The following is a 20,538-nucleotide window of genomic DNA, read 5'->3' as shown; positions in this document are numbered from 1 at the left end:
TGAAGAAAGTGCCTGGTCAGAACTGTTGACTGACACCTTCAACTTACCTTGTGAGACGAGGATGGACTCTTCCTCCAAAATTAGGGAGCCAAGATCGTCAAAATCCAACTGAGTGGATGTGACCTGGCACTGCAAAGATTGAGAAACCACATCATAGTCCGGAGGAAGCTTGGTGAGGATAAGAGTAGCTAGCTGAGAAGAGGACAAAGTAGCACCCATAGCCAGTAACTGGTTATGGATAACCTTGGCCTTCATGAGAAAAGACTGCATGGAATTGTTTTCAGGAAATAACAAGCCGTAGAGCTGCCCCTGCAAGGTAACTGCCCTCATCGATGAATCTCGTGCAAAGAGATCCTACAATTTTGACCATACCTGATGAGCACTGGTGAGAGTTTGCACTGCTGGTGAGACCTCTTCCGTGATGGTCCGCACAAGCACAGAATGCGCCCTCGAGTCCTGATTCTGCCAGTCTTGTAATTCCACAGCAAATTCATCCTCTTGATCTTGAGTCCATTGCCTAGAGTTTTGAGACGCTTTGACTTTCTTTCAGTACTCTGAACAAGGTCCCACAAACCCTTGTGGATGAACCAGACCCGCATTTGAAGCTTCCAATGAGCGTAGTTGGGTCCTTTCAACTTGTCATCTTTGTTCTTATAGGGGGGTGCCATATCCACAGTAGCAAAGAACAAATCTCAGCTCTCAAACAGTTCTCTCAAGTGCTTTCCAATGAAGCGAGGCACCAAGAACAATCAGCCCCCTATCAAACCGTAGAGAGGAGGCGGCGGACAGCAGCAAAACAGTCCAAGATGCATCGGAAACCGCCTACTGGAAGGGCAGGGACTCGTGGAGGAAGAAGACAACGTAGGGCCACTTGTCTGGCAGCACCAAATGCAGAGAACTCACTAAAAAACAGATGGTGGTGCAGAAAACACAGCCACAACTCCACCTTTTGCCTCTGTAGAAGAAAACGCAGCCAGAAAACCAGGCAGCTTGCCTTGTAGGAGAAACGCAGCCAACAAACTGGCCGGCAGCAAGAAGGGCTGGCTGGACCAGAAAACGCAGCAATGTGTGAAAACGCAGCCACTGTTTGGGGCTGATCTTCAGCCAAGAGGAGATAGGGCAGAAAACGCAAGGCAAAGATGTGACGGCGGGCAGATTTGCAGATCTTGGAGCAGTTTGGACCTAAGCGAATGATACCATGAAGGAGATAGCATAGGCGGAAGCATAAACAGTTAACATATGAGAGAGTGCAAAGGAGAATGAGAGAGTTGGACAAGATCACCTTTTATAACAGGAGTAAAGCTTTAGAATGGCAATGGCCAGCAACTGAGTGTTGAACTATGTGCAAGGGAAATGGATGAATGAGTGAATAATTGGGAACTCCTTATGTAGTGCAGTAGGGACCTGGCCGACTGCCTCTAGGTGAAACCGGCCTGATAGAAACCAGAGTGCGGTAGATTAGCAATCACCCGTCCACTAGTAGTCTAGAAGTGAAAACAAAGCAGATTGGAGCTAGAGTGCCCAAATGTGAAAATACAGCGACACCTGTTGGCCCCAAGCTTGGCGCCCCTTGCGGTATTTCTTTATTCAATTATAATAAAATGAATGGCTGAGTACAACACAAAGATCAGCCAAAAGTTTACACCTGTATATCCGATCTGACGGCCCACAAATCCTTCTTAGCACAGAGGATCTATGCACCAGATCTGTGTCTCCAAATAACACACTGTGCCTCCCTCTGATCAGCTAATATCACTAAGCAGGCCAGCCATGGGCATACATCTGGCATAACTCAAGTGCATGATACATCATCTCAGCTCAAACATACATGTGCTGTCCAAACTCTGTCTCAACCCTTGTCAATCTGCCATACCCCTCCTCTCACAAGGGGCCAGATAACTCATATCTGCAACAGACATCAAGCAGTAGAAAGAGAGATAGATGAACAGAAACGGAGCTTACCAAATTCAGCTCGTGAAACAGCACTGGAGGAAGCAACAGCACCAATCTGTACTTGCAGGCACTTGTATCACACACCCTGCTTCACACATGTGCTTGTACTTGCCTGTACCCTCCTCCTGATGATCACTCTTATGCTATCCTGTGAATGTACAGATCTGAAAAACAGCCCCGTACTCGTCTGTACCACCTCGGGATACGTGCCAAGAGTTGTACTTGCACAATCAGCCTGCTGTCCACTCTTGTACCAACCTGAATCAGATGTAATCAGGTCTGTCCAGCAACCTGACAAGCGCCGCCTGCAGCAACTCCACTCAGAAAAACTTGCGTCAGCCCTGTCCGTACACTGTACGGCTGTCGTACAGGGCTGTACGGCCTGTACCTGAACTGCTATCACCTGTTGACAGTGCCTGCTGTGGCAGCCTCTGTTCCACAGTTCGACGCCGCTGTAGCAACAGTACAGCAGTCGTACAGAGGTGTTACGGCTGTTGTACAGCCTTCTTCAACACACAGTTCACAGAAAAACAGCAGCAGAAACACACGCTACAGCAGCCGCCTGCAGCTTCCCTGTGCTTTTCCACGCTTGAGTGTCCCTTTTGCTCCACTGACTCCCAAAAAGGGAAGAGAGAGAGAGAGAAGAGAGAGAACACTCCAAAAGTGGCCCTCTTCCCCAAAATAATCCCTAGGGCCCCAAACTTTAATAAGTTCCCTAGGGCCACTAAGGCCTAGGGGCAAACTTTAATAAACATTAAAGTTTAATGTTTCTAGTTCCCCCCTTCACACCTAGGGATGTCCACACATCTTAAACTCTGTCCGAGCACCCCCCTGTGAATCATAAAATATTCTGACTCTGCAACCACCATGCCACACTTGTACTTTCCATTTTCACAGGGCCATGACACTAGGGCTGGCCGACTAGCCTTGGACAAAATAAATAGGAGGAAAATAGATAAAATACCAAATAAATGGTAGATCCCCAAAACATTGAGATGCACAAATTCTAACAGGGTGGTGATAGATTGGAGATCCGGCCAGTGGAGACCCATCACCTTCTTGGGACCGCCTACAAGATCTTGGCCAAGGCCATCAGCAGGAGACTTCAGCCTTTCCTCCGCGACTTGATCCATGACACTCAGACAGGTTTTGTTTAGGATCGGAGCTTTTTAGACAACATCTTCACCTTCTGGGAGGCGCGGCTTTCGGCCAGGATGCGGTAGCAGGACCTCATAGTGCTACTCCTAGACTTTGAGGAAAGCTTATGATAGGGTTGATTGGAGCTTTTTGGAGGGTACGATGAGCTGGATGGAGTGGATTCGTGGTGCTTTAGGACTTTACTTAGCCTCTCACCGTCAAGTTCTCATGCAGGGAGCCTGTGGCGGCAAATTTTCCCTTTCTCGCTCTGTTCAACAGGGCTATCCTCTGGCACTTTACCTTTTCCTATTCGTCCCCGAGGCCATGAGCAATTTTCCCTCAGCTTAGGAGACGGGGCTCCAGGGATGTGTCTCCCCATCCGTACTTAGGATGAGCTTCTCGACTTCGAGTTTCCTGATAACAAGCAGCTTACCTATCAAGAGACGTGGGAATCTCTGGCGATCAAGATTCTTTGTTGCGCATTAGGAGCACAGATCAACTGGCACAAGTCATGTGGTTTCTGGGTAGGCCCTACACCCGCCCTGACTTTGGCCGAGGTTGAGTCTTTCCAGTGGATTCCGAGGGGCACTCCAGTCTGCTATCTTGGATGTCAGGTGGGCATCGATATCTCTCCGGAGTAGTAGCTCGCCCTCTTCTTCTGAGCATTCAGAAGAAGCTTTTGTACTGGAGTTCTACGAGGCTCTCCCTAGCTGGTAGAGTGGTGGTGGCGAACCAGGTTCTTGCCACCATGTGGTACATCACTTCTTGTTGGCCTTCTCCCAATCATGTATTGGTCAGGTACAATGGTTGATCCGGAACTTCTTGTGGGCCGGTAGTGTGAAGAAGGCCTGCCAAGGCCAAGGTGGCATGGAGAGTGATCATTGAGCCACGACGTAGAGGGGGCCTAGGCATCATTGACCTTGCCATTCAGAGCCGCGCCTTTGTGGGCAAGCTGATTGTTAGAGGACTCCCGGTGGTGAGCCTTGAAGGACTTCCTCTTGGCCCGGATTTCAGCCTGCACCCTGAGTCTAGAGGGCCCTTGGCCGCAGAGTATCAGATGGATCTTCATTGAGATGGGGGCCGCAGAGTATCAGATGGATCTTCATTGAGATGGGGGCCCGTAGACTTAGCCCAACTTTTGAGGAGAGATTTGCAGCCAGTGTACTCTGAGCTTGGGATCACCTCAGGCCGGCCCTTAGGCAGGCAGCTAGCTCTGGTAGCTCACAGCGTCTTCGGCAGCCATTGATCCGGAGTCCCTTGATCGTTTACCCTATGGGCCATATGTTGGGGGCCTGACCTCATGTATCATGCGGCACGTTGAGCATATGACATGCCAGGACCCTTGGAGTTGGCTTGCACACAGGCTGTTACCCCCGGATTCAAGAGAGAGGCCTGGTAGGGATTCGGGTAAGAGACAGGCTCAGTAGTGACATCGACTCTTATATTCCTCAGGAGTGGTTGACACCTATCCCAGACCCGACCCCCATTGTGGCAAGGCGTGTTTACTAGGCATGATATTCTTTTGGCAGTCCATGGAGTGGATGAGGAGCAATGGTTTGCTCCTTTTTCTATTGGTCCCCATGGTAGATTAGAGAGATCTCCTTGGAGGATTTCGGTGGATGCACGTGACAGCGGGTGAGGGTGATTGGATTTTAGGCACGTGAGTGGCACATAGACCCCCCGTCGGCCAAGGTGGCTAGGGAGAGATTTTGGCGGCTATGGATATGGGAGAGCAGACCTTTTGCCTCCAGTAGGACTCGAGAGAGTGGACTTGGCGTGATCATGCTGATCGGGAGGAGACTTTGGATGCCCCCTTTTTCGCATACACAGTGTGGCTAGGCCGTAGGATTCACATGCCAGAGATTGATGGCACCCCGACAGTAGCAATACATTGAGAGTCATAGGGTCTCTCCCAACGTTTCCTCTCAGATTTTTGGAAGAGGCTCTGGGACAGTATTTGGCCTCAAAAGATCACCCTCTTTGGCTGATGGCTTACAGGAGCTTGGCGGTTGGCACATGGTTGGCCGTTGGAGGTTGACCAACAGTTTGCACGAGGTGCGGCCACCCTCAGGAGTCTCAGCGACATTGTCTTTGGGATTGCCCAAAGGCTCAGCAGGTTTGGCAATGGATTCTCCATATCTTCGTGATGGACAAGGCCTCGACTTGGGATCATTACATGGGGCACCGTCACTTGGGCCACAGAGACTGAGGTTGCCAGAGCTTATGAGGAGGATGGTGGGGGGCTAGCCCTTCAAGTTTCTCACCTCTGCATTTCGGCAATACCAATCACAGATTTGCAGTAGCATTGCAGTCTGGCACATATGGCGAGCTAGATGAAGCAAAGCCATCGAGGGTACCCACACTCTGCCAACGGAGACCATCAAGAGCATTTGGCTAGACATCATCCATACCCTCCGCGGTCAGTGGGGGAAGTTGCAGGGTGGCTCTGACTACATATGAAAGCGGCAGGAAACTTTCTTGAGGCTATGGCGGTCTACCCTTTTTCACCGATAGAGGTGGTGATCCCACTTGGCATTACAGACCGCCGCCCCCTCCCCCCCCTTCCCCCTTGCGTGTATGAGATAGCCTTCTCCTCATAGAGCAGCCAACCAAGTGCATCTTTCTTCACCTTTTGATTATTTGATCCGCGCCTTGTACATGAGGCGAGTTTGTATCTAGTCCTTTGTGGTTGTATTTAGCCCATTGTGGCTGTTTTTCATTAACTAATAGAAGGATCTTTTTCACGGGAAAATTAAGAGAGCTGCCCACACCCCTAGTGGATGGTGTACTTGTGGTCAAGAAGAATCTTGAATGCTCCCACCATGGTGACGTCAGACAATGAGAGAGAGAGAAACAAGAACCTATGGCATCCACAGATACGACCACCGGGAGTGTTGTGCCGATCCATGTGTCCTTGATGCCAGACGAGTCTCAGTGCAGATGTCTCAAGCCACGTTCAATAATGTTATGGCCAACTGAAAGGTCCCCCTAGACCTAGCCTTGGAACTATCTAACGAGAAACCACGTAGGAGCGAGAATTAAGGCTCACCACGATCATGCACTTCAATGTGCTTTGTTCGTGCATGAAAAACCAGAATAGATAGTGCAGCCATACGCACTCCACTGTAGCTGTGAATGTTGCCTTGTACTCAGCCTCACAACTAGAAGTGGCCACTATAGGTTGCTTCTTGTTGAGCCATGAAATGCATGAACTTCCAAGAAGGAAACAATTACTATTGGTTGACACTCTAGTGTCATAACATCCTACCCAGTCACTATCAATGTAGGCGGTCAAGCATAAAGAAGACAATGCAAAGTCGTGTGAGTGTCTTTAAGATAACGAAAGACACGCTTCCCTACTTGCCATTGCCTAGTGCCAAGGCAATGCATAAATCTGCTCAACTATAACTGCATACTGAATATCAAGATGGGTAGAGCATAGGTAAATAAGGCATCCCACAGCTTGCTCATAGGTGGCAACATCAAATGGCTTGGAAGAGTTCTCAAGTGCTAGTTGTAAGGCTGGTTCCATAGGAGTAGAAACACGTTTGCAATTTGCCATTTGGAACCTTTCTAAGAGTTGCTCAATGTATCTTCTCTGAGATAGCATGAAGCCCCCCTCAACTGGTATACACTGGATACCCAAATAGCAATGCAAAAGCCCCATGTCTGTAACATCAAATGCATGTTGCAATTCAGCTATGAAAGCTGAAATTTTCCCCTCATCAAGGTAGCAAATCATCCACTTAAAGGTTAAGGAGTATGAAATCATCCCCTTGTTTGCGAATATAGAGGTTACTCTCAGTAGGACAATTCTGAAAAATATGAGAGAGCAAGTACGCGTGAATCTTTTGATACCAAGCACGAGGGCTTAAGGCCATAAAGTGCTTTACGCAATCTGCATACTTTATGCTCTGCACCTTTCTAAACAAAGCGAGGAGGTTGTGATGCATAAACCTCTTCTTGCAAATCACCGTTAAGAAAAGCAGTTTTGACATCCAAATGATGCACATTCCCACTTTTATGTGCAACCAATGCAACAATAGTGCGTATGGTAGTCATACGGGAAGCAGGCGTAAGAGTCTCCTCATAGTCAATGCCCTCTCTTTGGGCATACCCTTTGGCGACTAAACGAGCCTTATAACGATCAATCGAGCCTTGCCTAGGTGTCACAAGGACACCGCAGACACAAGGACACCTTCTTGAGAGAGCTTCGGCCCCAACCACCCCGCCCCCTCCCTCGCCAGCCAACCATCACCAGTTTCTTTCGGACCCAAGAGGTGGAGGACACTGACATAGTGGATCTTGTGGACCCTCCACGAGCTGCTCTAGACCCACCTCACCCGAGAGGAGTTACCTCGGACCGAGCCTTTGCACTCCAGTGTGCCCGACGCCCTCGGCCCCCCCGTCGGCCACGATCACCTCATCAGCTCCAGATTTAGGACATGCTCCACCGCCATCGAGCTACCTTTCCACGTGACATTGCTTAGGGGGACCTCTTGACCATACTCATTAGCCCCATGCTTGATATTTTGGAGAGTGGTATACCATCTACTTGGAGTTGATGTTGCTCTCATGTTTCTATGTTCTTAGTATTCCATGATGAGTTTCCATGGACAGTTTTGTATCACCCCAGTGAGATAGCTATGTTTATGTTTTCTTTTTGTTTTATTTTCCATTTCATGATGAGATATGCCATGGACATTATTGTAACACTTTGGTCTCATAGGCCCATTGGGTCTTTAGTAGACGCTTAATATATCTTTCTTTCTTTCTTTCTTTCTCTCTCTCTCTCTCTCTCATGCCGGCTCAGGTTTACCACTCTGAGTGCCATGTTGCAGCGCCCCATGCGGGATATCTTAGGATGATATGCGAGCCTTTGCTCTTTGTACATGGATCAGCTCAAGCATTTCAGCTTTGTCGTTTTCTTTCATTTCATTTTAGTACCCATGATGATGTATTCCATAGACCTGATGTAATCCTTTTGGTCTCATAGATCATTTTGGCCTTTTGTAGATGTTAATATACCTTTCTTTCTTTCTTTCTCTCTCCCATGGCGTGATAACGTTTGCACTCTCCCCCTCTGTTCGCGCTGCACACTAGTGGTGGCTCTGCTGCGTATGTTGACAGCTGTCTACACCCTTCCCCTCTATTGGTGTTGTGCCCTGTTTGCTACACTGGGCACTGCGCCCTTTTTTGGCTGCGCTCTCTCTCTCTCTCTTTCTCTCTCTCTCATGGCATGAGCACCCCCCGCCCCCGGGCTCGTGCTGCACGCTGGTGGTTGCCCTACTGCGTACGCTCCCCCCCCCCCCCCCCACCCTCTCTGTTTGCGTTGTGCCCTGTTCGATGTGCTGTTTGCTGTGCGCACTACCACCCACCCAGCGCAGGGCCCAGGCCCCTAAGGCAGCAACTAGGGGGGAATAGCCAAATGAACTACAAGAGCTGTAGGCATACATCAAGACTTTGGAGGACAATCTCTCTCTCTCTCTCTCTCTCTCTCTCTCTCTCTCATGATGGAGCTAGCTAGGTTGCATATCATGATTGTATACTCCATGCATATAGCTTTGCATTCTCCTAGTAGTAGAGCTCCATCTCCTTCCCCACTCATTGTACTTATTGCACACCCAGATTCAGCTTTTTAGTTCAGTACTTTTTCATTTTGTTGGGATGACAGAGGATACCCCATACAGGTACACCGATTTGTCTCATAGGCCGAGTTCGGTCTTTTGGAAGACGTTAATAAAATCTTTCTTTCTTTCTTTCTTTCTCTCTCTAATGGCGTGAGCACCTTCACACCCTCCCTTTTGTGTTTGTGCTGCACGCTGGTGTGACCGCCCTGCTGCGTACGCTGTTCGCCCTCCCCACCCTCTTTATTTATGTTGTGCCCTGTTTGCTGCACGCACTCCCACCCACCCAGCTCAGGCTCCCAAGGCAGAAACTAGGGGGGAATAGCCCGAATGAAATAAAAGAGCTGGAGGCATACATCAAGACTCTAGAGGACAACACCAAGAAGGCGCTGAGCGAGCCGAAGAATGTGCTGGGTGAGCAGAAGAAGGTGCTGGACAGGGTCCTGAACCAACATGAAAAACAGTTGGAAGGCCTCCGCAAGGAGTTACAAGGCAAGAATAACAAGATTGAAGAACTGGAGGCAAAGGTGAACCACCACGAGGAAGAGATTCGGACGCCCAAAGAGACCCAGATGCAACAACAGGCAATGCTAGAGGCTGCCCCAGTCATAGGGCAACTCGGGGCAGAAATGGAAGCCCTAAAGGCGACTATCAAGGATCATACAGTGGAGGAAGGGGAACTGAATATACAGGAGGGTTTGAGGACAGACCTGGTGCAGCTGAAGGCTGTGAGTGATAAGTTGTGGAAAGAACTGCAGACCACTAAGAAAGATTAAGTGGAGGTGGTGAAGAAGCTGCACGAAGGATTGCTTCGGGCATATGCTTCAAAGAGGCAATTTGATTGGGAGTAGTTCCTTGGGCATGCAGAGTCTGCTTAAACAAGTGTAAAGCATACTGTTATTAAGTTGAGTGTTCATGTTTATGTGTGGATATTAACTAGAATCCGTGGACCATAGGGATACAAAATGTCAAGGTGGAGACAACTGTGGACTTTTGGTAGGAGCAACAAGAGATGCTACACTATGGGAACGAGAGTCTTCGTTCATCTCAAGATAGAGCAAAGTTGTATGCGGATCAGAAGTGTTTACCTAGATTATTCTAGGTTGGTCAATTGTAGTTCAAATTTCACAGAAAATGAAAATCAGAAGAGTTAATAAGCTTTCTTCTGAGTTTAGTGGGCCTATTAAGATTACTATGGTAATTAATGATGTGGTCTATGAATTGAAATTGCCACCAAGGGTAAAAATTCACTTGGTCTTTCATATTAGTAGATTGAAAGAGATGTTGGGGTTCTGAAAATCAAAAACTTAGACTTTTTAATCAAAGTTCAAATCAATAAGTTTTAGATATCAGTTTTTTCTTGTAGGTGTATGTATAATGCACAATGAAATGCACCTAATGTATCTTTTTGGTTGGTAACATACTACCTGTTCCTATGGAATGCTTATGCCTTATATCTGATTTATCTCAGTGTTCATTGTTGAACGAAATTATTCAATGTTTGACCTGAGAGGATTTGATAAGAGAAAATTGATTGGAGGAGTGGTTACAACAGCACGTGTTTTTTCAATGGCAGGTTGTGAGCCATTGGGCATGGAGCTTTTTAATTTCTGTATAGCTCTGGGTTTTTCCCATGATTCTCATTATTTGTGTCAACATTCTCACTGATGATACCTCTAGGTGATTCACCAACAACAGTTTTTGAAATCTTGAAACTTTTTCATAAGAAAATCTTTGACCCACTTAGTGTAGTCAATAATATTTTCAAGTGCCCCTCTAGCCATCTTCAAACCCTGGCCCTAACTGTAACCCTAGCAATCTGCACTCTGCAGAACCTAACCCTAATTCTGCCTGCTTTCAAGTAGAATGGCAACCTGTAGAGGCTGACCCTCATTTTAACCCTAGCTGTAATTATGGCTATGAGCCATTCCTAACTCCCTACACGCCAGGTTGAACAATGGTCTTTTTTTTTTGGTTTGTACTTGTATCCACAGCTCTTGTATACTTTCCTCTCCGAACCATAAAATGAATAACCTTATGTACTTATGTATACTCTGGGTTAAATGAGGGCCTGTGCTGTTTTTCTGATTTTTTGTGTTTGTAACCATGGCTCTTTTAATTAAAGTCTAAACTGCAGCCCTGAATCAAAAGAAAAAGCTAGCAAGAGAGCGGCGGCTATTGGACAAAGCAGATCTTGGCACAAAGAAGCAAATAGTGCTCGATGGTCTTCCTGGCAGTGGAAAAAGTGTTGTACTTGCGATGCTTGTTCAGTGGGCTCGGAGTGAAGGCTGGCTAGTTTGTTATATCCCCAGTGGGAGAAAATGGACTCACAATGACCTTTATTACAAAAATCAATCAAGTGGCCTGTGGGACACTCCTGTTCAAGCTGCTGCCATGCTTGAGGTCTGTGTAAGCATTTCTATTTGCATGTATTTCAGCTAGCAGTTCACAAACTCAGGAGATTAGCCATTTACTAGATGTAATGTTTCAAGTGAGTTTGTGCTGGCATAGATTATTTCTTTGGTTGATCTTGCATCATTCCACCTCGTTCACATGGATGATGACACATACAAAAAGGCAATAATGGTTTTTCCCATATGAACAATTATGGTATGCACCAGAAGTGGTGGTCAAATATTTGAAAAAGTAGCATTATGACAGATGCTTTGCAAATAGGTTTCAGGACAGGGCTAGTTTAGTTTGACACTGCAATGTTTGTTGTGGCTAGTGCACTCAGCATTTGGTTGATTCTTGAACCTCAAGCTCCCTCACCACCCCCTTGACCAAAACCGCCATCACCCCCTTCCTCCCTCCATCTTGGATTGGGCATGCCCAGACCCCCAATAGATATTCCCTCTATATTGGCACGTCCACCCCCTCTCCTTGATGCCTCACTTGGCACCACCCCCTCTACCTCAAAAACTCCTCTACCTGAACCTGCCAACCTCCCCCTGGAGGAGGGCGAAATACCACCCCAACCCCATAGGAGCACAAGGAGATGGATCCCCCCATCAATCCCCTCAACTAGCATGATCCTCTGGACTACACCAAATTCGAGCACACCATATGCATCCTACTTGATCGACAGCTCCAATAGTCACCACCATTAACTAGGATCAATTTCTACCCGTGGCATGTTTCACGTGTTATAAATTGCAAGGTTGCATCCAAACACCGTTTGGATCTGATCCAAACATTTGGAAGGATTGAAACGTTCACTAACGTTTGGAAACGTTAGTGAACGTGAGTCCTTGGGATTTTGATTGATGTAGGTTAAAAAAACCCATGCACGTCAACATCAAGTTTTTTTTTTCCTGTTTCTTACGTGCGTGCGACTCTCTCTCTTCGGCGGCGGGCGCTTGTGGGCTGGTCGTGCTGGTCTTCTTTGGTCGTGCTGCGCTCATTGCCCAAGTCACTCAGAGTCAATCTCTCTCTCTCTCTCTCTCTCTCTCTCTCTCTCTCTCTCACTGATTTCTTCCAGAGATCTATTCAGTGCCTACCCTGACATAGGAGGGGGTTACACTTCAGCGCGTTGCGGACCTTGGAGCCAGATAGAGACCGAGAGCACTAGGCTACCAGACTCCCAGACTACATCACAGGGAGATCACAGAGATACGGGCTCGACATCAGCACCATATCCAGGAGCGGCTAGCTCACTTACACTCACACCCGGAGATCATACTCCGAGGTATTTTTGCCTCACCATCGCCTATGTATCACATATTACGCCCCCATTATGGTACTGGTTGGAGCTAGACAAATCTGCATTGCATTCTTGTATACCCTACACATATAGGTTGCATACTGAGCCTCTAGCAGTAGTGCTCCATCCATCACACCCCCCCACTAGCGCATTACTTTCATAGTTTATTTCATGTTCATTTTGTCCTTTTTTTTCTGGACATCTAGAAGACATTGACAGTTGTACATTGATTTGTCTCATAGGTCGAGTTCGGTCTCTAGTAGACGTTAATACAGCTTTCTTTCTTTCTCTCTCCCCCCCCCCTCCCGCAAGTCTCTCTCTTTCTCTCTCTCTCTCTCTCTCTCTCTCTCTCTCTCCCCCCCCTACTGCAAGTCTCTCTCTCTCTCTCTCTCTCTCTCTCTCTCTCTCCTGCAAGTGTCTTTCTCTCTCTCTCTCTCCCCCACAAGGCTCTCTCTGCTACACCTCCCCGGACCCCTACACAGGCTGAAGTTTTATTCGTATTGTGCTTGAATTTTGAAATATATACTATAACTCTCGAGTCGTGACTTGTCTTGACATTTCTCCATTTTCTTGATTGCTTTTTGTGCATATGCCATAGATGCCTCGTGCACTGAGTTCTGTATCGGCAAGGCACACCATCATTCAAGGCACACCCAACACCCCAGGTGTCGGTCGCTCCAACACTCGGGTGTGGAAGTGCAAATATTGTGGAGGAATATTTACTAGCACATCCACTCGTGTTATTTATCATGTTGGCCAAGGTACGGGAGGCGGCATTGGACTATGTGCAAATGCACCACAGGAGGCGGTTGATGAGATTGAGAGGAGAACCCACGGATCTTCATCGGATCACAGTTTGGTAGGGATAGTAGAGTCATCATTGAGGATGAGCAGCATAGATACACCTACGCATATGGGCCCATCAGCTGTTGGGGGGCCAACATGTGCATATGTGGGTGGACAGATGTCACAGTCAGGCTCAGTGGAAGGCAGGCTTAGTTCCGTACGTCGTACGGACAGATTCGTACGTACGAATCGTACCGTACGGTACCGTATGTATCCGTACGATTAGGTACGAAAATCGCCTGTTTCTGCCCGTTGGAAGTAGCCGTTTCTGTCCGTTGGAAGTAGCCGTTTTCTGCCCGTTTTCTGCCCGTTTTTCTAGCCGTTTTCTGCCCGTTTTTTTTGGTTGTTTGCCTTCATCTCTCTTGAGTCCTTCTATAAAAGCCTCAAGGACCAAGCCTCTCCTCCATCTACTCCAAGCAAGCTTCAAGCACCAAGCCCTACTCCAAGCCTCTCCTCCACCCTCCTCCACCCTCCTCCAAGCTCCTTCCAACCCACTTGAGCCTCTACTCCAAGTTCTCTTCCTCCAAGCTCTTCCCATACTTCATCTTCTCTACGCTCTCTCCTCTACTCCACTTCAGCCCTTCTCTTATCCATCATGCCTCGGGAGAAGCATGAGGCTTTTGATTTGCATTGCCTCAATGTGGAGAAGGACACCAAGAAGTCCAACTCCCATCATTGGACATGCCGATATTGCGGCAAGTCATACACTAGTGGAACAACAAGGCTTCTCCAACACCTTTCGAAGATTGGGGGACAAGTTGCCCCATGCAAGGAGATTCCGCAAAGCATTGCCGATGACATTTCGTGGAAGATGAGCCGCGGCTCAAATTCAAGTAGAGGAGCATCATCAACACGCGCACCGGCACCACCACCGGCACCACCATCGGCACATGATGAAGCGGCCACCGGCTCTTTCATTGGTGTATCCTCCACTGCCACTTCCACGGATGCACGGTCCGCCTCCGCACCGGGCAAAAGGCAAAGGGTGGTGGAGCGTGAAGGGGTGCAACCCTCTCTCCACCAAGTCACGGGTAGTGTGAGAGGTTCGGTTGCATTCCTTAAGGAGCGGCAACGCCTTGCGGAGATAGAGATTGCTCGCACCATTATTGAATGCAATCTTGCCTTCAATGTACTCCAAAAGGAGCAATGGAAGAAGATGGTGACGGCGATTGCAAATGTGGGCCCATGTGAGGGGTGGACGGGGGTCTCTTACACGGCTATGCGCACAAGGAAGATTGATGAAGAGAAGGAGAGAATTGATCGAGCCCTTGACCCGATTCGAGCCGCATGGACGAAGTATGGATGTTCTATTCTCACAGATGGATGGAGTGATCAAAGGAAGCGTGGCAGTCATTGCATTGACTTACTCATGGAGGATGTGGCGAAGCTCGGCTGGGTGAAGAGGATTGTGCAACAAGCTACATCTATTGTCAACTTCTTCATGCTAAAGGTGAAGGTGCTTGCTATGTTCCGTGAGCATAGCAAGCTTGACTTGAAGAAGCCATCGGCCACCCGCTTTGCCTACATGTGGCTGGTTTTGGAGCGTCTATACGATGTGAGGCCCGCCCTTCGCCAGACAGTTGTTTCCACCATGTGGAACGATTGGGATGAGCACGTCACTGAAGAGGCCAAAGCCATGCAACGCGTTTGCCTAGAGGAGAGATTTTGGGCTAGAGTCCGAGCAATTGTCATTGCTATGACTCCATTCTATAGGCTCTTGCGGATGACAGATTGCGAGGGGTCCACCATGGGCCTTCTTGTCCACTTCTTTAGAGCTGCCCTTGTGGAGTTGGAGGCTTGCACAGACATTACATCTGAGGAGCGAGCACAAATCATGGAGATTGCACAGAAGAGATGGAGGTGGATGCACAAACCAATCCACGGGTTTGCAGCATTGGTACATCCAGCCTACAAGTCTCCAGTAGTTTGCACCGATAGGGAGCTTCGACAAGATCGGGATGCATATATGCTTCGAGCTGTGCCAGTTGATGAGCACAATGCCTTTCTAGAGGAGTTGGGCTGCTATGTTGATCAGAGAGGTCAAACCTCCTTTTCGTCTCCCACTTGCTGGAGGAGGGAGTCACTTGTGAAGCCCCTTTTTTGGTGGGACAATTTTGGGTATGGACTAGAGCATCTCCAACCCATAGCCTTAAGGGTCCTAGCCCAGGATTGTTCTTCGGGTGCATGTGAGAGGAACTGGAGTTCCTATTCTCTCATACACACGAGGATACGCAATCGACTGAGCACACGACAGTTGGAGCGGTTGGTCTACTGCCGCACTAACTTGCGCATGATGCAGGGCATTCTTAGTATGGGTAGTCCCAAGCAAGTAAGTGACAAGTCTAGACTCTAACTTGTCATGACTCATAACTTTTAAGTTTTGTGTACACTGTACAGACTCTAACTTTTGTGCCTTAATGTGTAGGTCAATGTTGACACTTTCACCTTGACGAGTGAAAACTTTGCAAGTGTCAATCAACAACCTGATGAGGAGGAGGAGGCAATCTTCATGGAGCTCTATAGTGAGCTTGTGGCAGCAGATACTCGCAGCACCAGGAGTCAGCATGGACGGGGCCGAGCAGTTCGAGTTCATAGGCCTCCGCCTTCGACATCGGCAAAGGGTGGCCTCCTCACATATGTGAGGCGGGGATCCTCGAGCTCCAATCCCCGCCTTCATGATGATATTCCATTGCCCCCTCATGATGATACCCCACTGCCTAGAGAGCCCTTGTTTGATGATGATGGCAACCTACTTAGCGAGAATGATCCCCAGAGTGTCTCGTCCACCTTCGAAGAGTCCTCTTCAGAGAACTCTCTTGATGGACACTCTAGTAGTGATCATGCAGATGTTGGTGATGATGTAGACTTTTGATATGTTATAGCTCTCTAGGCATTGGGCATCTATCTCCTTCTAGCCCATCGATGATGTATTGTAGTATGTAGTATCATGTATGTACGCATGTTGGCGGTCGCCCATGCCATGAGTTTTTGGCCTATCCTTTTGTAGCAATTTTGTACTCTAATGGCATGATGACATTATGTTCATGGTTCTACTATTTTGTAACTTCTTGTCTACAATTTTTAAGTTTAGGAAGTATTTTAAAAAAAAAACGTACTAATATCGTACCGTACCTCAAAAAATTTTAAGGTACCAATTAGTACCGTATTTTATCGTACCGTACCGTATCGTACCTTTCGTACTAACTAACCATGGTGGAAGGGCCATCCACAGGTTCAGGTGCAGGTCCTAGCCGAAAGAGGGCTACAGTAGATGATGGACAGTCTCGTGTGGAGAATATTGCAGGTGGTAGTGCAGGATGACACCATCAGACCACTCTACGTGGTACATTGAACCAATCCGCATGGGTGAAGGAGAGGCAGCAGAAGGCAGAGATAGAGATAGAGCGCACTCTCATTGAGTGCAATATCTCTTTCAATGTCCTTCGCACAGATCAGTGGAAGAGAATGATTAAAGCCGTCTCCGATGTAGGTCCATGTGAGAACTGGATTGCATTAGACTACCAGAAGATGCAGACAACTATGCTAGAGGATGAGAAACAGTGCATAGAGAATGCACTAGAGCCAATAAGATCATCTTGGAAGAAGCATGGTTGTAGTATCATTTCAGATGGATGGAGTGATGTGCGGAGAAGACATATTTTCAACATCCTTGTTTCTAGTTGCATGGGCACATATGTCTTGCGTGCAGTGGATGCAAGCAAGGCAGGAAAGAGGATCACTGCAGCATTCATCTTCCAGCACATCAGGCAGGCTATTATTGATATTGGCCTAGAGAATGTGGTGCAGGTCATTACGGACAATGTGTCCAACTTCAAGAGCATGGGAGAGATGATTGAGACAGAGTTCCCATCCATTGTGTGGACTCCATGTTCTCCATACTACTTGGACCTCATGATGGAGGACATAGGGAAGCTTCGATGGGTGAAGCCGGTTGTGGATGAGGCCGTACGCATCACTACTTTCTTCAGGAAGAAACACCAGGCATTATCTATCTTCCGATCCCACTCACACTTGGACATGGTGCGACCATCCAAGACCCGATTTGCCTATATGTATCTTGTGTTTAGCAGGCTACATGAGGTATAGGATGCACTTCGAGCCTCATGGTATCACCGGCATGGAGGGAGATGCGTGATTCGACCAGCGAGCCCACTCGATACATCCAACGTAGAGAGCCGGTGGTCAAAGAGCTTGACTATGACTCGGAAGGCAACATGTTGACAGATGGAGATGTTTCTTCAGAGTCATCATCTGGTTTAGATGAGTAGCTAGCTGCTATTATTTGTTTGTCAGGCCCAGCCCCTTAGTTTGAGGGGCTCAGGTGCCTAGCCTCTAGGAATCAGAATTGAGATCATATTCTTTGCAGTATGATGTATCATGTATGACATATGTCTACAGTCTTATGATTTATGATTTATCCATGATCCATATCACTTTCATTTATGTTCGTTGTTTAATTATTTTGATGAATCTTCAAACTTCATATTTCAAAAGTTTATAAGTAAACTATAAATTTTGTATACATATATATCGGGGGCAACGTTCACTACATTTGGAATCTTTTCAGCACATTTTCCAAACGTACTAAACGTATCGTTCACTACGTCTGGAACCACTTTGATAAATTGTGATACTGTGCAGATAGGCACAGCTACTTCTGTGTTTATTAGGGTGATTGCTAAGAGGCAATAGATGGATATCTTGAGCAAATGCTCTATGTACAAACCTGAAGGCTGAGTACTGAAGAGAACACCTAGAGTCTATTGATGAACAAATCTTCATGACAACTCAAGTTGCATGAGAGCCTTTGTCTGTCTGCAAGCAAATGCTGGTTGAAGATGGAAGAAGAAACTTGTTGCTGAAGTTTTGGGTGAAATCTGCACCTCTTGGCTGCTCCAAATTTGGGGAGAAGGTTGGCTAAGGTGAAGGAAAACTCCAATAACAAGAAGAGTCAACACTTGGTACCAGGCTCCTGAAAGTGAGCCTTCAAGCATGCCAGGCAAGCTTGGCCATCGGGTCAGTGAATATAACCCCAAGGTACACACATGATCTAATGAGCTCTACCTCATCCTCTTTGAATGTAAAGGACTGCCTGGCTGTGACCTGATAGGTAAAATTGGAGAGCAGGATTTCTGTTTTGTCAAGATTCACTGTGAGGTCCCTCCATCACAAAAGCTGTAACGCATCCAAATGTCTCTGTAATCCCATGACTGAATCTGAGATAAGGATAATGTCATCAGCATATAAGAAAATACATAGCATCATCTCTGCAAATCGTGAGCCTTTGTCCGATCAATGAAATCTAAGATCTCATCAATGTACAACCCAAATAGTGTCAAAGAGTGGGAGGCGGAGTTGTCGTGATCTTGGGACTGAATCCAAGGCCTTCTTGAAGTCCATAGAGCAGCAATAGATCCGTTATCTGTGAGCGCTTGCTCTAAGAGAGAGAGAGAGAGAGAGAAAGAAAGAAAGAAAGTTGTATTAACATCTTCAAAAGGCCAAAATGACCTATGAGACCAAAAGCTTACATCATATCCATGAGGTACATCATCTTTATCATTGTATGGTTCATTGTGAATGCATTAGGGATCTTGTGTTGAGTGTGCAATCTCTCTCTCTCTCTTTCTTTCTTTCTCTCTTTCTTTCTCTCTCTCTCTCTCTCTCTCTCTCTACTTATGGAGTTTTTAGTGTGGTACAACCCACCTTAATCTTATGTTTAATCTTGTGTCTATCACCATGTTCAATCGCATATTAGGATTGTTAACAGGTCGTTGAGTTTCCTTTGGCTATTTCTTAGCCATGGTCTCATCATAAATCTTAGAATATTGGATAGAATCATCCTCTTGCTTTGATTATTCTTGATCTCGAGCCGATATTCATCGGGCAATCCATCCACAAAGAATCCGAAAAAAGTGATAGGATCCATGTGAGTTGCATGAGCCTACAACTCTAGAAACTTTTGCATGTAGTTGTCAAAAGGCATATTCTTCATTTCCAAGTTTTTAAACTTGGAGATAATGTTGTAGTCCTCCTCGGCCTGCAGGAACTCTTCTAGAACACCCTCCCCCTCCCCCCCCCCTCCCCCTCAAAATCTATCCATGTCGTGGGTTTCACACAGAACACTTTCCACTAGGTACGGGCCTTTTTTGTCAGGAAACCTTGTACCATTTGTATCCTTTTATCCTCAGGGAAAGGGTGGAACTCAAAATGTGTACCCCATGTGTGGAGCTAGGAGTCAACTGACTCTTGAACCCTCTGCTTTTTCTCCCTCATGTAGGGCTCTAGAGTAATAGAGGGCGCAACCTAAGCTGTTCTAGCTCCCCGTGCTGGTACTAGACCCACCAAAGTTGCTTGCATAACAACCATGGTGTTAGTCAAGTTCGTAATATGCTACAAATAAAAGAAGTTAAGTAAAGACCTATATTTATGGACTCACTTAAAGAGACTCGAATGGGCGTTGAAGGCTCTTAAGGGTGTTCTAGTGTCTAGGTAGTCCTTAGGGTTAAAAAATACATATGAATGCTTGGAAATAGGTCTTAGGTAGACTTATCTACCTAAGACGAGTTGTATAATACCAAAATGGAGTCAAATTACTATTGGAGGGTGGGAAAGTAAGTAAAGATCTATATTTATGGACTCACTTAAAGAGACTCAAATGGGTATTGAAGGCTTGTAAATAGCTTCTTAAGGGTGTTCTAGTGTCTAGGTAGTCCAGGGTTTAAAAAGTACATATGAATGCTTGGAAATGGGTCTTACGTAGACTTGTCTAATACTAAAATGGGTCTTACGTAGACATGTCTAATACTAAAATGGAGTTAAATTGCTATTGGAGGGTGGGAAACAAGTTCTTAATAGTATCTTGGAACTTGGGGAAAGTACTCACAAATCATGCTTTAAAATTGTAGACTTGTCTAATACTAAAATGGAGTTAAATTGCTATTGGAGGGTGGGAAACAAGTTCTTAATAGTATCTTGGAACTTGGGGAAAGTACTCACAAATCATGCTTTAAAATTAGTCTTAGGCAATTTTAACTTTGTATAAGTGAGAAAAAAATTGGGGCATAAAAAATAGCTTATTGGGTGGTATATAGTCTCTAGGGAAACAAAAGTACTCATAGTTGCTCAAAAATGGGTCTTGGGTAGAGATTTTTCCTTGCCAAAAGTGACTTAAATGGATTATTCATGCAAAACAAGTTTTGTAAGGGTTTCTTAGGGTAAGTAGTTCTTTGGGTTGAAAAACTACTAAACACT

The 20,538-nt window shown here is 46.7% G+C and overlaps 1 protein-coding gene across 1 annotated transcript in view; it reads left to right on the top strand.

Moving 5' to 3' along the window:
* Positions 1-20,538, top strand: part of LOC147635180 (mitochondrial 28S ribosomal protein S29-like protein) — a 71,182-nt gene that overhangs the window by 17,105 nt on the left and 33,539 nt on the right. Inside the window, exon 3 of the mRNA XM_086802381.1 lies at positions 10,855-11,120. Within this exon, the coding sequence (XP_086658507.1) occupies positions 10,855-11,120 (266 nt within the window). The remainder of the gene's footprint in view (positions 1-10,854; positions 11,121-20,538) is intronic.

This window comes from Cibotium barometz, chromosome 9 (genome assembly GCF_041138505.1).
Source record: "Cibotium barometz isolate CiBa-2024 chromosome 9, ASM4113850v1, whole genome shotgun sequence".
In the NCBI taxonomy this organism is placed as follows: domain Eukaryota; kingdom Viridiplantae; phylum Streptophyta; class Polypodiopsida; order Cyatheales; family Cibotiaceae; genus Cibotium; species Cibotium barometz.
The sequence above is the reverse complement of the archived record's forward strand: the minus strand, read 5'-3'. Positions and strand labels throughout refer to the sequence as shown.